At 40.3% G+C, this 13,503-nt stretch overlaps 1 protein-coding gene across 2 annotated transcripts; it reads left to right on the top strand.

Moving 5' to 3' along the window:
• Positions 1 to 2,481: 2,481 nt before the first annotated feature.
• Positions 2,482 to 5,932, top strand: LOC133732986 (putative disease resistance protein RGA3). Of its 2 annotated transcripts, none has more exons than XM_062160582.1 (2): positions 2,482 to 5,264; positions 5,590 to 5,932. In XM_062160582.1, exon 1 carries the CDS (start codon positions 2,551 to 2,553, stop codon positions 5,164 to 5,166), a length of 2,616 nt encoding a protein of 871 aa, XP_062016566.1. In that variant the 5' UTR covers positions 2,482 to 2,550; the 3' UTR covers positions 5,167 to 5,264; positions 5,590 to 5,932. The 2 variants fall into 2 exon arrangements, with proteins under 2 accessions (XP_062016566.1, XP_062016567.1); XM_062160583.1 differs by lacking the exon at positions 5,590 to 5,932 and having other exon boundaries at positions 2,482 to 4,569; positions 4,668 to 4,779.
• Positions 5,933 to 13,503: the final 7,571 nt, after the last annotated feature.

Below are 13,503 nucleotides of genomic sequence, written 5' to 3'. Positions count from 1 at the left end.
TTATACAAATCCTGCAGAAAATAAAGGAATTTAAAAGACAAGAAAGCAGCAACTTTAATCACAAAGCTTACTTGATGATTCGGGGCTTGAGAACACGCGCCTGTTGGAGCAGGCGTGTTAAGGATTGCAGATGCTGCTTCAATCCTAAGCTAGGATTGCAGTGGCCGTTCGATCCTAATCTGGGATTGTAACTTGCGGCAGTGGGCTGCAGTGCTTGCGGCAGGAGGCTGCGGGGCTTGAAACCGTGAAAGGATTGCGGACGTGCTATCGATCCTGGGTCGGGATTGCAGATGCTGCTTCAATCCTAATATGGGATTGTAACTTGCGGCAGTAGGCTGCAGTGCTTGCGGCAGGAGGCTGCGGGGCTTGAAACCGTGAAAGGATTGCAGATGCTGCTTCAATCCTAAGCTAGGATTGCGGTGGCTGTTAGATAGGATTGCAGTGGCTGTTAGATCCTAAGCTAGGATTGTAGTCGGTTTGCAATCCTGGTCGTGGCAGAGGGCTGAAACGCAGTGCTGTAGTGGGTTGCGGGGCTGCGGGAATGCGGGCGCGTTGCTTGGCGGGCTACCAGGCACACGGGCGCGCTGGGTGTGCGGTAGGAGCGCAGGAAGGCAGCAGCGCGGGCTGGGAATGGGGATAGTTCAATTTTGACTTCCCCAACAATTGACCATCGAATCGAGTATAAGACTTTTGGCGTCGCTGATCGTCAAGTCATTGTGGACTATGTTCGAGTAGCTAGACCTAGAAAGAATGACAAAGGTGTATCCGCTGGCTCCCCAATGAGCAGGTGTGGAAGCTATGAAATTAGATCGACCGTAATGGAAGCGGCCAATTCGCGATACGCAGGGCAGCAGCAAGGCAGCAAACGTGCCAGGTAGGTTGCAGGGCTGCAGAGGCTTCAAGGCTGGGTGTTTAGGTTTTAGGGTTCAAGGCTGGGTGCTGGGTTCGTTAGCTGCAGGGACAACAAAGAGGGTTGCGGCAGGTTTAGGGTTTTTTTTTCTTTTAAGCTAGGGTTAGGGCTCGTGCTGATAACGTGTTGTAGAGAATTGTAATTGTGTGTTTATTATTGATAATAGGAGCCCTTTATATAGGGAGTTACAAAGTACACAAAAGGTAATAGAATCCGAATACATTGAATACCTAGAACCTTCTCCTATTATAACTCTAAACCCTAGTTTGTAGAGGCACACATTATGTCGACATCCTTCAACAATTAGTTCGGTCCAGTATATACAAAGAAAAATAGTAGTAGAAATTTGCAGATGACAATTTCATTGGGAGAGATTGTTCCTTGGAGTTCTTTTGGTCCATCTTTTACAGCTCCAAAATAAATTGTAAGGACTAAATGCATATAGAAGTCGTCCCATCCTATTCTATATTTCCAATGTGGGACAATAATACACATATTTGCTTCCCTTGAAGCCTCTTGGAGAGCATGGGAGGGTGGCCTCCCGACTAGTTACCGGCCGACCTCCACCATGGCAACGTAGCTCGAGTGTCGGTCTACCGGATGCATGTCATAGGCGGGGCTAGCCATGTCGTGGGGCCCACCTATGAGGTCGTTGCTTATGCTTGGCGGTATGTGGTATAAGTGATATCAACAACAACCATGTGCTTTTTGGATTTTCAGACACTTCAGAGGCTTGTGTCTCGGCCTAATTCATCTTATTAATTCGAGTGAAATATTTTTCGGGCGCATAATAAGTTAATGGAACTTGGTAATAGCATAGCAACAGCTTCCACTTAAACATGCGTGAGGTTCAGACATATTCTATAACTAATTAATTGAAATAAATAATAGCACCGATCTCGATCAAAAATAACTATGGCCTCCGGTCCTGAAAAACAATGAAAATTTTAAAAGATACCCCGAGACGTCGATGGTCTTGAATAAATTAAGAATAGACTACATTAATGTATTATACAAGAACACGTATTGGAACGACTTACAAAGTCTAGAGCCGTGGAAGATGCCTGAGGCATATGGATGCATGTGACCCACTAGCAAAGGAGATTAGAGGACAAAATTAAAATGTATTACGCAAGTTGATTAAGATCAGCTTCAATGTTACTAATTTAATTACAGATGATTAGCTGTAACAGAGTTGAATATCACTGGCCGGGAAGTTGAGATATTTTAAATTCTGGGTTGGGTGTTTTCTCAAGCAATACGTTTTAAATATATAATATTTTTGTATATATGACATTTTCACCATGTGAATCCAAAGATTACGATCACCTTATTCAAGCAATTAACTCATTTAAAATGATCACTTGTATGGCTCTGCTTAACTATTCAAATTTGTCCTACTGGAAATTAAGTTGACTTGAGCTATATTATTGATCCATCTTTAATTTGTATGGCCGCAGCCAGTTGTTATTTCTCTATTTCATTTTTCACAACATTTCTTTGGGTCAGTGTCGAAGGGAAAACAGCAAGCAAGCTCCTCACTTTCTATAAAACGCACATTCACTTCCTTCCCATTTTATCAACAAAACCTTTTACTGTTTCCTCCTTCAAAGAAATTATTTCTTTCCTTCATTCTCATCATGGAGTTTGCCACCAGCATTGCAGAGAACGTCTTGGGTAGGCTAGCTTCCTATGCTTCCCAAGAGATCTCCTTGGCATGGGGTGCCCAACTTGAGCTCACCAAGCTCAGTAAGACCTTATCTACCATCAAACTAGTGCTTCAGGATGCAGAGAAGAAGCAAGTGAAGAATCCCCTAATCACTCATTGGTTGGGAAATCTCAAAGATGTTTGCCATGACGTTGATGATGTCCTTGACGAACTAGAGTTTCAAAAGCTGCGAAAGAAAGTTCTGGTCAACAACCGTGGGATTGTCAAAGGAAAGGTATGCCAATTTTTTTCACGTTGGAATCCAGTTGTGTTTAACTTTAAGATGGGACATAAAGTGAAAGAGATTAGAGAACAATTACTTGAGATTGAAAATGATAAGAGAGAGTTTGCTCTTGTCGAAGTTGCTAATATATCTGAAGATCATCATGTGTCCCAAGGGAAGCACAATAATAAAAGAGAGACTGATTCTTTGGTGGAGGCTTCAGATGTTATTGGGAGAGATGATGATAAAAAACAGATTATTAGCTATCTCTTAAATAACACTGTTATCTCTAGTGAGGAACATGTTTCTATTATTTCCGTTCTTGGGCTAGGAGGGTTGGGAAAGACAACTCTTGCTAAATTAGTGTACAATGATAGCATGGTAGAGGAGAATTTTGAGATGAAAATGTGGATATGTGTCTCAGAGAATTTTGATGTCCAAACATTAATTCGTGGCATTATCAATGCTGCAATTGAACAAAAATGTGAGGATGATAGTTTGGACCGTATGAAAAGAAGGTTGCAAGATACTTTGAGAGGTAGAAAGTTTTTGTTAGTGTTGGATGATGTCTGGGATACGGAGTTAATTGGAGTAACGATTGAAAAATGGATTGATCTAAAAGTTTTGTTAAATGTGGGAGCTAATGGAAGTAAAATCATCCTAACAACAAGAAATAAATCAGTTGCTTTACTTGTGAGTCCCTTATACATGCACCCCTTAGAAGGTCTTCCCCACAAAGACTGCATGTCCTTGTTCATCAAAAAGGCATTTAAGAAAGGAGAGGAGCAACGCTATCAACATTTGATAGAAATTGGAGAGGATATTGTGAAGAAGTGTGGAGGAGTTCCTTTAGCAGTAGCTACTGTAGGGAGCATGCTCTATTTGAAAGTAGAGCGACACTATTGGTTAAGTGTCAGAGACGATGAAATGTGGAATATAGGAAATGACAATATTCTACCTGCATTAAAATTGAGTTATGACGCATTGCCACCATACTTGAAATCATGTTTTGCCTTTTGTTCACTGTTCCCTAAGGGTTTTGAATTCAATAGTGCAACATTAACCTGCTTTTGGATGGCACAAGGTTATCTCAAAATTTCTGACAAAACTCAAAATTTTGAACAAATGGGTTTAGACTATGTACGGCAGTTTTGTTCTAGATGTTTGTTTCAAGTTGACCAAGATTTCAAAACAGTCGTGATTTCTAAAATTCATGATCTAGTTCATGATTTAGCAATTTCAGTGGCCCAAGTAGAGTTCTCCACCATTAATTGTCGTCCCTCTAGTACTTTTGAAAAGGTCAGACATGTGTCGATATCTGAGGAGGATTTATCCCAAATTCCCAATTTCATGCTCCAGTCAAGAAAATTGCGAACCATTCTAAGTTTTGATGATGATTGCCAGATCATAAATCAACGTTTCTTAAAGACATGCATCTCAAATTTCAAGTATATGCGGGTTCTAGATTTGAGTGGGTCGCTTCTTGAGGAGTTACCAAGTTCCATTGGTAGGTTGTGTCACTTAAGATCACTCGATTTGTCTTGTAATGATAAGATCAAATGGCTTCCGAAATCCATCTGTGAGCTACTGAATTTACAGTCCTTAAACCTTGGGTTCTGTGATGCACTTGAGGAGATACCCAAAGACATTGGGAACCTGATCAATCTCATATACCTGGTGATAACTACAAAGCAGATGTACTTGCCAAAATCAATGAGACGCCTTAAGGTACTTCAATCTTTATGGTTTTGCCAATGTGTCAATCTTAAATCATTGGGCGAAGAGATCCAGTACCTCACTAACCTTGGTAAACTGTTTATTACTAGCTGTGAAAATTTGGAATCATTTCCACCAAATTTGAAACACTTGACCGCATTAGATACTTTGGGTATTGGTGGTTGTGAGAAGTTACAGTTGATGAGCTTGGAGGAAGGCCCTCAAGGCCTTCGATCATTGCAGATCACTAATTCTGATTTGGAGGCTTTGCCCCCTTGGATTGAAGATTCTGCAGAAACTTTACAGAGCATATCATTGGAATACTGTAATAATCTGTCCAAACTTCTGGACTTGGAAAACTTTACATTCCTCGAGCATCTACAAATTGTAGACTGCTCCAAGTTGTTTGCTCTGCCACCAGGGTTGCATCTCCTAACTGAGTTGAGAGAATTGAAGATCAGTGGGTGTCCTAAATTAAGCAGAAGCTGCAAAAGGCAACTAAAAGGTGAGGATTGGTCAAAGATGGCACGTCACGCAAAGATTAAGCTTGATGATGTGAATACTGATGATGAAGAAGACGAAGATGAAGGTACACCAATGATCGACTGAAGATGAAGAAGATGAAGGTACACCAATGATGAAGAAGATGAAGGTGAAGGTGAAGAAGGAGCTTTCAATGACAATACCAAATCAACTGATACATATAGGTAACAAACTATCTGTTACTGATTTCTTCTCTACATATGTGGCTTTCATATATCAGATAATCAAGACTCGAGAGTTTTAACAACAACAAAAAATGGTAGTTTTGTGAATTGTGATCTTTACCTTGACCAATCTTTTCCAACCTGCATTGTAAGATAAAGTATACCAATAGCTTCTTATCCAATAAAGTATGTAAAATGAGGATTCAGCTTAGGAGTTAGTACCCAAAATATGCGAATTTTCATTAACTGCTCCCAATTATAATCAGAAATGATTCTTATAACAAGCAAGTTAGCTATCTGATTTTCATAAACTTCTAACGTGTAGGTTTTCCAACAAAAGCATGCATGCCGCTATATATTGGAGATTTGGAGGTGCTTATTCAGAATGAAGAAATCCTGCACTGCTGTATTGTTTTACGCTTGGATCATGTTCAAGTTTGGAATAAGAGATATGTTGATTAACTGGAAAGTGTTGTGTGATAAAACAATAAGATTGTTCGAGTTTGAGTAGGTTCGTTTATGATAATTGTGTGATTTCCGTGTATGATAAGACACATACGCTAGAATGTTTCAAAAACTTGAGAAATGTATAGTCAAATTTGAAGCTGATCAAACTTTCAAGATATTATAATTATCACTGGAAGGCAAACAAGCTTTCAAACTTAAGACATCCACTTCTGAGATGATCATCTGTCATAGGCCATGTTTGTGAGGACGCCTCTGTTGTCAGAGCCGATTGAGACTCCGATACAGAGGCGTTCGTGTCAATTTACCGGTCATAGTGTTTAAATGGTGATCAACAGTATCACCTCATTGCTAACCATTTATTGGCCAAATTGTTTGACATTATGAATGAATAATTAGTGTAAGAAGCAACTTATTAAAGATGTAAGGCATGAATAGGAAAATACATAATGGAATGGAAAAAAAGAGGTGCAAAGGAAATTTAATAACAGAGAAGGAAGAGGAAATGTGTTCGACGGTTCGACCCATTCACTATCTGGTACAAGCTAATGACATTTTTGGCCTCTTTGTACAAAAAATAAATAAATAAATAAATAAGAAAACAAACAAAAAGCCTATCAAAGCTGATGGCAAGATTTCAAACTACCCCAGAAATCAATTTTAATGCCGAGGGCATTTTACACTCAAAAAATGGAGAACATAAAGGATCCCCCTTGGTTTATCTACACGTTAGTCCTGCTTCGTGTCTTCACCAACTTTTGGTCATCTCTGAGCAAGTAAGCGCTTTAATCTCTCGAGGACGCCAAAAAAGATTGAACCGCCAATCCCTATCCACATCACTCTAGCTAGGTCCAATACCCTGAAGTAAACATATATGTAAACAAAACTTGCATCAATCAGATTGATTCCAACAACAATCACATCATGCCCTGATTCGTAATGACTCAAAGGGACCATAAATTCATTAAGTTGTAATAACATGAGAGAACTTCCTGATTAGTAATGACTTCATACAATCATACATATAGAGATTTTCCCAAGAAGGGGATAATGTTAGTCTAGGCATATCTATACAAACCAGGGGACTAACTAGTCTCCTTTGCTTAGAGATTTTCCCAGGAAGGGGATAATGTTAGTCTAGGCATATCTATACAAACCAGGGGACTAACTGGTCTCCTTTGCTTTTTCTTCTTTTATTGAAATTAAGGACAACAAGTGTTTATAGCCCCAGGAAGGAGATGAAACTTAGAGGCCGCTTTCTACCATTACAGTACATACTTTCTCTCTCTCTCCCACGCACAGATATATATATATACAGATTTTATCCAGAGCGGAGCTCCTCTTTGAAATTAACGTGTGAAGTTTGAGTTTTGGGGGTCACTTTTCGGTCGCATATCCACATCTGGACCGTTCATTTTTTAGGTACTAGTGTATAGATCATCTCTGCAAATTTTCAGCCAAATTGATGATGGTTAAGGTATCTAACTCGCTTAAACCAATGGACGGACTGAATCTGTCAACCTGAACCGTACTAGCTTTAAGGCTGTTATCAATGCCTTAACGATATATAATTTCATGTCTAATCCAGCCTCACTAGTGAGCCGTTTATTCAAATCAATCTACTTTCCCGATGGGAGTTTTTTGACTGCTGATATGGGAGAGAGACCATCCTATGCATGGAGGAGCTTCATGGAGGCTAGGCCTGTCATCAAAGCTGGTCTCCTTTGGAATGTTGGAGATGGCAGTCACATTAGTATTTGGGAAGATGAGTGGATTCCCTCAATCTCTTCTCACTCTTTATCTAAACCAGCTAATACTGTTTTTGATAAAGTTGCAGACCTTATTGATATTGGCTCACACTCTTGGAATGTGGCAGCATTGCATGCTTGTTTTCCCCCTGATGTTGTGACACAGGTTATGTGCATCCCTCTAAGTCGGAGAAGAGCACTAGATACCATCACATGGAAGCCGGACAAGAAAGGTTTCTTTTCAGTAAAGTCTGCTTATAAAGTTGCTAGAGATTTTACTTTGAGTCATATTATGTCTTCTTCTTCAGGAGGCTACCCATATGCTCCATTGTGGAAAGCTAAAGTTCCAGGTAAGGGTGCAATCTTTGGGTGGAGAGCTTCTCACAATTTGTTGCCAACTCGTGCTTGTTTATCTCTGAAAGGTTATATGGGTGATCTTCATTGTTTACACTGTCAGTTTCCTTGGGAAGATTTAGGTCATATCTTATGTCAATGCCTTATAGCTCATAATATTTGGGGTGCCCACCCTTTCAATCTTGTTCTTGATGTTTCATCTCATTTGGATTTCAAAAACTGGCTACTTGAGAGAGCTACTTCCTTGTCTTCCGGTTTGTTTGACAAAATGTTGGTTCTTTTATGGAGCCTATGGAAGAACCGGAATGATAAGTTGTGGAATGAGAAACACAAAGATGGTCCAATTCTTGTAGCCACTGCAATGGGATGGTATGAAGAGTATCTCCAAGCCAACGTTCCTTCTGGCATAGTTCCTTCTACACCAATGAGGCCTGTAGCCAAATCTTGGTGTCCTCCTAGGCCTGAGACTGTGAAGTTGAATATTGATGGGTCTTATCTCCCTAATGTTACTTATGGTGGTGTAGGGGGTGTTCTTCGTAATGATCAAGCTGCTTTCTTGGCTGCCTTTTCTATCAGGAAATCCTTTGTGACTTCTCCTCTTCATGTCGAATTGCTAGCCATAAAACATGGGCTGCTCTTGCTTCTGGGTTTGGGAGTGAACAGTGCAATAATAGAGACTGATTGTTTAGTTGCTGTTCATGCTATTTCATCCCCATTTGAAGATCTATCAGGTTTGAGTAATTTGATAGTAGACATCAAAGATATACTACAAACTTGGCCCTTATTTATTTTAGTTCATGTCAGTAGACAAGCTAATAGGCTAGCCAACATCAGTTTTGATTCTGATATCAAAACTGAATGGTTCAATCATGCTCCGGATTTCTTATCGGATGCCCTCTTGTACGATCTCAATCGTGTTTGATGAATAAAGTCTCTCTTGTTTCAAATATATATATATATATATATATATATATATATATATATATATTCTCTTATCCATGTAGTGTTTTACAATTAAGAATATATGGGTCATTAAATATGATTGTTATTTTATGTTCACAGTTAAAACCTCAGTCACGCCTGCCTATTCTATGTTTTACAATTAAGTATCTTTTTTTTTTTTTTTTTGAGAAGAAGTATCTATTATTTTCATTTCTGGTGTTTTCAAAACAATTTGGATGTGAAACATTTATTACCATAAAACAGAAATGCCCGTCCAAAAGGCTTTTGGGCAACTAGTTTGGTGAGAATGTGGAATGTGTTGTAGTAAATTGGAATTGCTGAGAGAAATCGTGTATTATTATTGATAATAGGAGTCCTTAATATAGGGATTTACAAAGTATATAAAAGGTAATAGAATCCGAATATAACTAGGAAATCTAGAACCTTCTCCTATTACAACTCTAGGACTAAACCCTAGTTTGAAGAGGCACACATGATGTCGACTTCCTTCATCACTCCCCCTTGTGCCGCTCAAACTTGGTGATGACGCTTTGATCGTTGCCTCACTAAAAAACTTGCCAGGTAACAAAAACCATGTGGGACAAAAATAACCCTGGTCGAAGGACAAAAAGAGCACAACACATCCTTCACTCTTCGAGATCGAACATGTAGACATCATACCTCCCTCTGATGTCAATATCTCCCCCTGATTGCAACAATCATGGGAGTTCGGATAACTTTCTTAATCCGATGCTCTTCACATGTTTCTCGAAGGTGGATTTTGGTAACAACTTAGTAAATAAGTCTGCTACATTATCCTCTGATCGGATTTGATTCACTTCAATATTTAGAAGTGCTTGTTGTTGCTGATAGTAAAAGAACTTAGGCGATATATGCTTGGTGTTGTCGCCCTTGATGAAACCTAACTTCATTTGCTCAATACAAGCTGCATTATCTTCATAAATGCATGTAGGTTCATCTGTGGTATACTTCAAACCACAAGTTCCTCAAATGTGTCTAATTACAGACCTTAACCATATGCATTCTCGCACGGCTTCATGTAGAGCGATAATCTCTGCATGATTTGAGGAAGTAGCAACAAGGGTTTGCTTTGTAGACCTCCAAGATATCGCAGTGCTTCCCATGGTAAAGACATAACCCGTTTGGGAGCGACCTTTGTGAGGGTCAGAGAGATACCCTGCATAAGCAAAACCCATCAAGACATCGTTGTCATTTTGATGGAGGGGAGGAGGAGGAGGACGTCGGTCACCATGGGCGGCGTCGCTGGCGTCTACATCACTGAAGGTGGCATTTTGCCTTGTGGGGTCCGATCCCATACTTCCGTCATTTCTTTTCTCTTTGTAGGGATAAAACAAGCCCATATCAATCGTACCTCTCAAGTATCGAAAGATTGTCTTTATACCAAGCCAATGGCGGCGTGTTGGCGCAAAGCTATGTCGAGCTAACAAGTTCACTGCGAACGAGATGTCTGGTCTTGTGCATTGAGCTAAGTACAATAATGCGCCTATTGCACTTAGATAGGGCACTTCAGCCTCTAATAAGTCTTCGTCCTCATCCCTTGGACGAAATAGATCTTTTTCGGGCTCAAGACTACGGCCGATCATGGGAGTACTCCCAGGCTTTGCTTTATCTTCATTAAAGCGCCTTAGTAATTTTTGAGTATATGCTGACTGATGGATCATAATCCCATCACTACGGTGCTCGAGTTCTAGTCCTAGACAAAACCGTGTTTTCCCAAGATCTTTCATCTCAAATTCAGATTTCAAGTATTTAGCAGTTTCCTTTAACTCATCTAGAGTTCCAATTAGGTTCATGTCATCGACATATACTGCTACAATTGCAAATCCGGAACTTGTCCTTTTAATAAACACGCATGGGCATATTTCATTGTTGACATATCCCTTCCCAATCAAGTAGTCACTTAGACGATTATACCACATCCGTCCGGATTGTTTCAATCCATACAGTGAGCGTTTCAATCTTATTGAAAACGCGCTCCGTGGTTTAGAGCCACTTGATCGTTAAGGGATCCAAAACTGCAATTTACACGAACGGACCGAATCTGTCGAACCGGAACCGTTCGTGTTTATAATGGAAAATTGTAGTTTTGAATGCCTTAACGATCATCAAATTGGCTGAAAATTTGCATAAGGGATCTACACATTAGGACCTAAAAACTGAACGGTTGAGATGTGAAAATATGATCGAAAAGTTGGTCTAATGCCCTATCCCTAGAAAAGACCAAAAAATCCCTCACTAGAAGGGCCCTCTATCACTAGAAGGGCCCTCTATATATATATATATATAGAGAGAGAGAGGTAGACCAAAAAATCCCTCACTAGAAGGGCCCTTCATCACTAGAAGGGCCCTCTCTATATATATATATACCTTCTAGTGAGGGATTTTTTGGTCTTTTCTAGGGATAGGGCATTAGACCAACTTTTCGATCATATTTTCACATCTCAACCGTTCAGTTTTTAGGTCCTAATGTGTAGATCACTTATGCAAATTTATATATATATATATATATATATATATATATATATATATCAAAATTCCATAGCCTCCTAATTTTTTATTGGGATATTTTTTTTTTCAGTTTCATTTTTCAGACTTAATTTTTTTATTACTTTTTTAAATTAAAATGACAAATATATCCTTTCACTTGAGGAAGTTTCTGTCAATAATAGCATTTGGACCAGTAGTGATTAGTTTCGCAAACCATAAGAGTGAGATTAAATATTTTTAAATTATAAGGACTATTTATAACTAAGATCAGTATTACCAACTTCTCACTTTAGGGGGCGGTTCTCTCTCTCTTTCTCTCTCTAAAAAAAAAAAAAAAAACCTCGACCGTGTGTTTGTTCTCTCCCGGCCGAACATTGCCGGCGCTCCAGCCGCTGCGTTTTGGCCCGGGAGAGGATGTCGATTCGGAGTAGTGGAGGGGTTTCGGGGCAGCGGTATGGTCCAGGGAGGGAGGGTGGGTCTTCGTTTCCGAGTTGGGTGGATCGATCTCGATCTGTCCCTCTTGCATCGGAGGCGATGGCAGAGGAGGAGCAGCGACGAAACTCGGCTTTTCGGTGGGGGAATCTGACGCCACCGATCCTGCGATTTGGGCTCTGGCTGATCAGATCGAATCGCGGTTGTGGCGATCCCGGAAAGGATCTGTCTCAGCTTCGGTTTGGGATCTTGTTGGGGTCGTCAGCTTGGTGTAGGAGTTGTTTGTGGCGTGACAAGGCGGTGCAGCGGCGGAGGGATTCGGCGCGACGGCGTATTGTTGCTGGGTTGCAGCGTGGTGGCGAAGGGGCTAGCTGGCGGCGAGAATGGTTGCCTGCTGCGCTTGCTTTTTGCTGGGGGAGGTGGTGTTTGGGCCGGGCCTTTGTTCTTGGGTCTCTCTGGTGGTCTTTTGTTTCCGGTTGCTTAGTTTGTCTTTGTTTGTTTTTAGTTGTTATCTTGTTGAAAATAAGTCCCTCCTCTTGTGAACGAGGGTTTGGGTTTGGGTGTTTCTGTGTAGTGTCGATGCCATTATTATGGTGTCATGGTCGTTCTGTTGTGTCATGGTCTGGTCTTTTGTCGGTGCTTTCTGGTTATCAACGTGATGGTGAATCACCCTTACGTGGTCTGGCTGTTTTGGGACGCGGTGTCCGAACGGGTGAAAACAGTTCATCTTAATGTTGGTGGCTGGGTTGTATCGGTACAGGTTTGGCTGTTACTCATTGTAGCTCGCGGGTATTGGCGTAAAATTTGGTTAGGGGTTGGGGGCCTTTTTGGCTCATGGAAGTCACTCATGTTAACGGTCCCGTAACTATGGATCCAATGCATGTTAACGGTCCCGTAACTATGGATCCAATGCTTTGTAATCTGTTTGGTTATTAATAGAATTTTCATCTTCTCAAAAAAAAAAAAAAAAAAACTATTTATAACTTTTACCCTAAATTATATGAAGCATGGGACCCTTTTATAGCACTATGTATTCTTGAAAAATGACACTTTCTTAAAATTTATGATTCTTTGCACAGATGCTAATTAAACACAATTTTGTGGTCTAGCGAATAAAAATTAGAGAATAATATAAGCACAAAAGTTCTACAGAGTCCTTGAAATCTCTTCGTTTTACCTCTTAGGTGGCTCTCTGAGGAAAACAGGTTTATGTATGGTACCTAGAAAAGGTTGTAACAAGTTCAAGTTGAATCAGATGTGAGAAAGCATTGGGAGAATTGTGAGGTTCTTTTCATGATGACCCAAAAGTGGGGATGTTTGGTTCTGTTCTGATACTTATTTAGGGAGAAGATGTGTGGGTGGCCAAATTTTTTTTTTTAATTATTAAATTCAGTTTAGTCCCTTGAACTTTAGAGCTAAAATCAGCTTTGTCCCTCTTTTTGAAAATTAATCTCGTTGGTCCCTATACTCTTAAATGACATCACCCGAGTCCAAAATTTAAATTTTGCTGGAAACATAACGTCATGTGCTGAGTTGGAGCCGCCATAGGGACCAACTTTTCAGACTTTAAACCCCCCAAGAAGGACAAAATAGACAATTTTAATTTTTCTAATTTTTTTTTCTCTTTTTTAATTTTTTCTCTATACTCTCTCCTTTCTTCCCCTCCCCCCCCCCCCCTCCCCGGAGCTCAAAGGCGGCCAAATCATTCTCCGCGACTCTCCTCTCGTCCTCTATTCCACTCTTCCTCTCCTCAACCCCTCTCCTCCCCC

The sequence above is a fragment of the Rosa rugosa genome, chromosome 2 (genome assembly GCF_958449725.1).
Source record: "Rosa rugosa chromosome 2, drRosRugo1.1, whole genome shotgun sequence".
Taxonomy (NCBI): Eukaryota; Viridiplantae; Streptophyta; class Magnoliopsida; order Rosales; family Rosaceae; genus Rosa; species Rosa rugosa.
The sequence above is the reverse complement of the archived record's forward strand: the minus strand, read 5'-3'. Positions and strand labels throughout refer to the sequence as shown.

Bases quoted from the DNA above. Each gene is read 5' to 3' on its own strand.
- LOC133732986 (XM_062160582.1), top strand. From the start codon at position 2,551: ATGGAGTTTGCCACCAGCATTGCAGAGAACGTCTTGGGTAGGCTAGCT.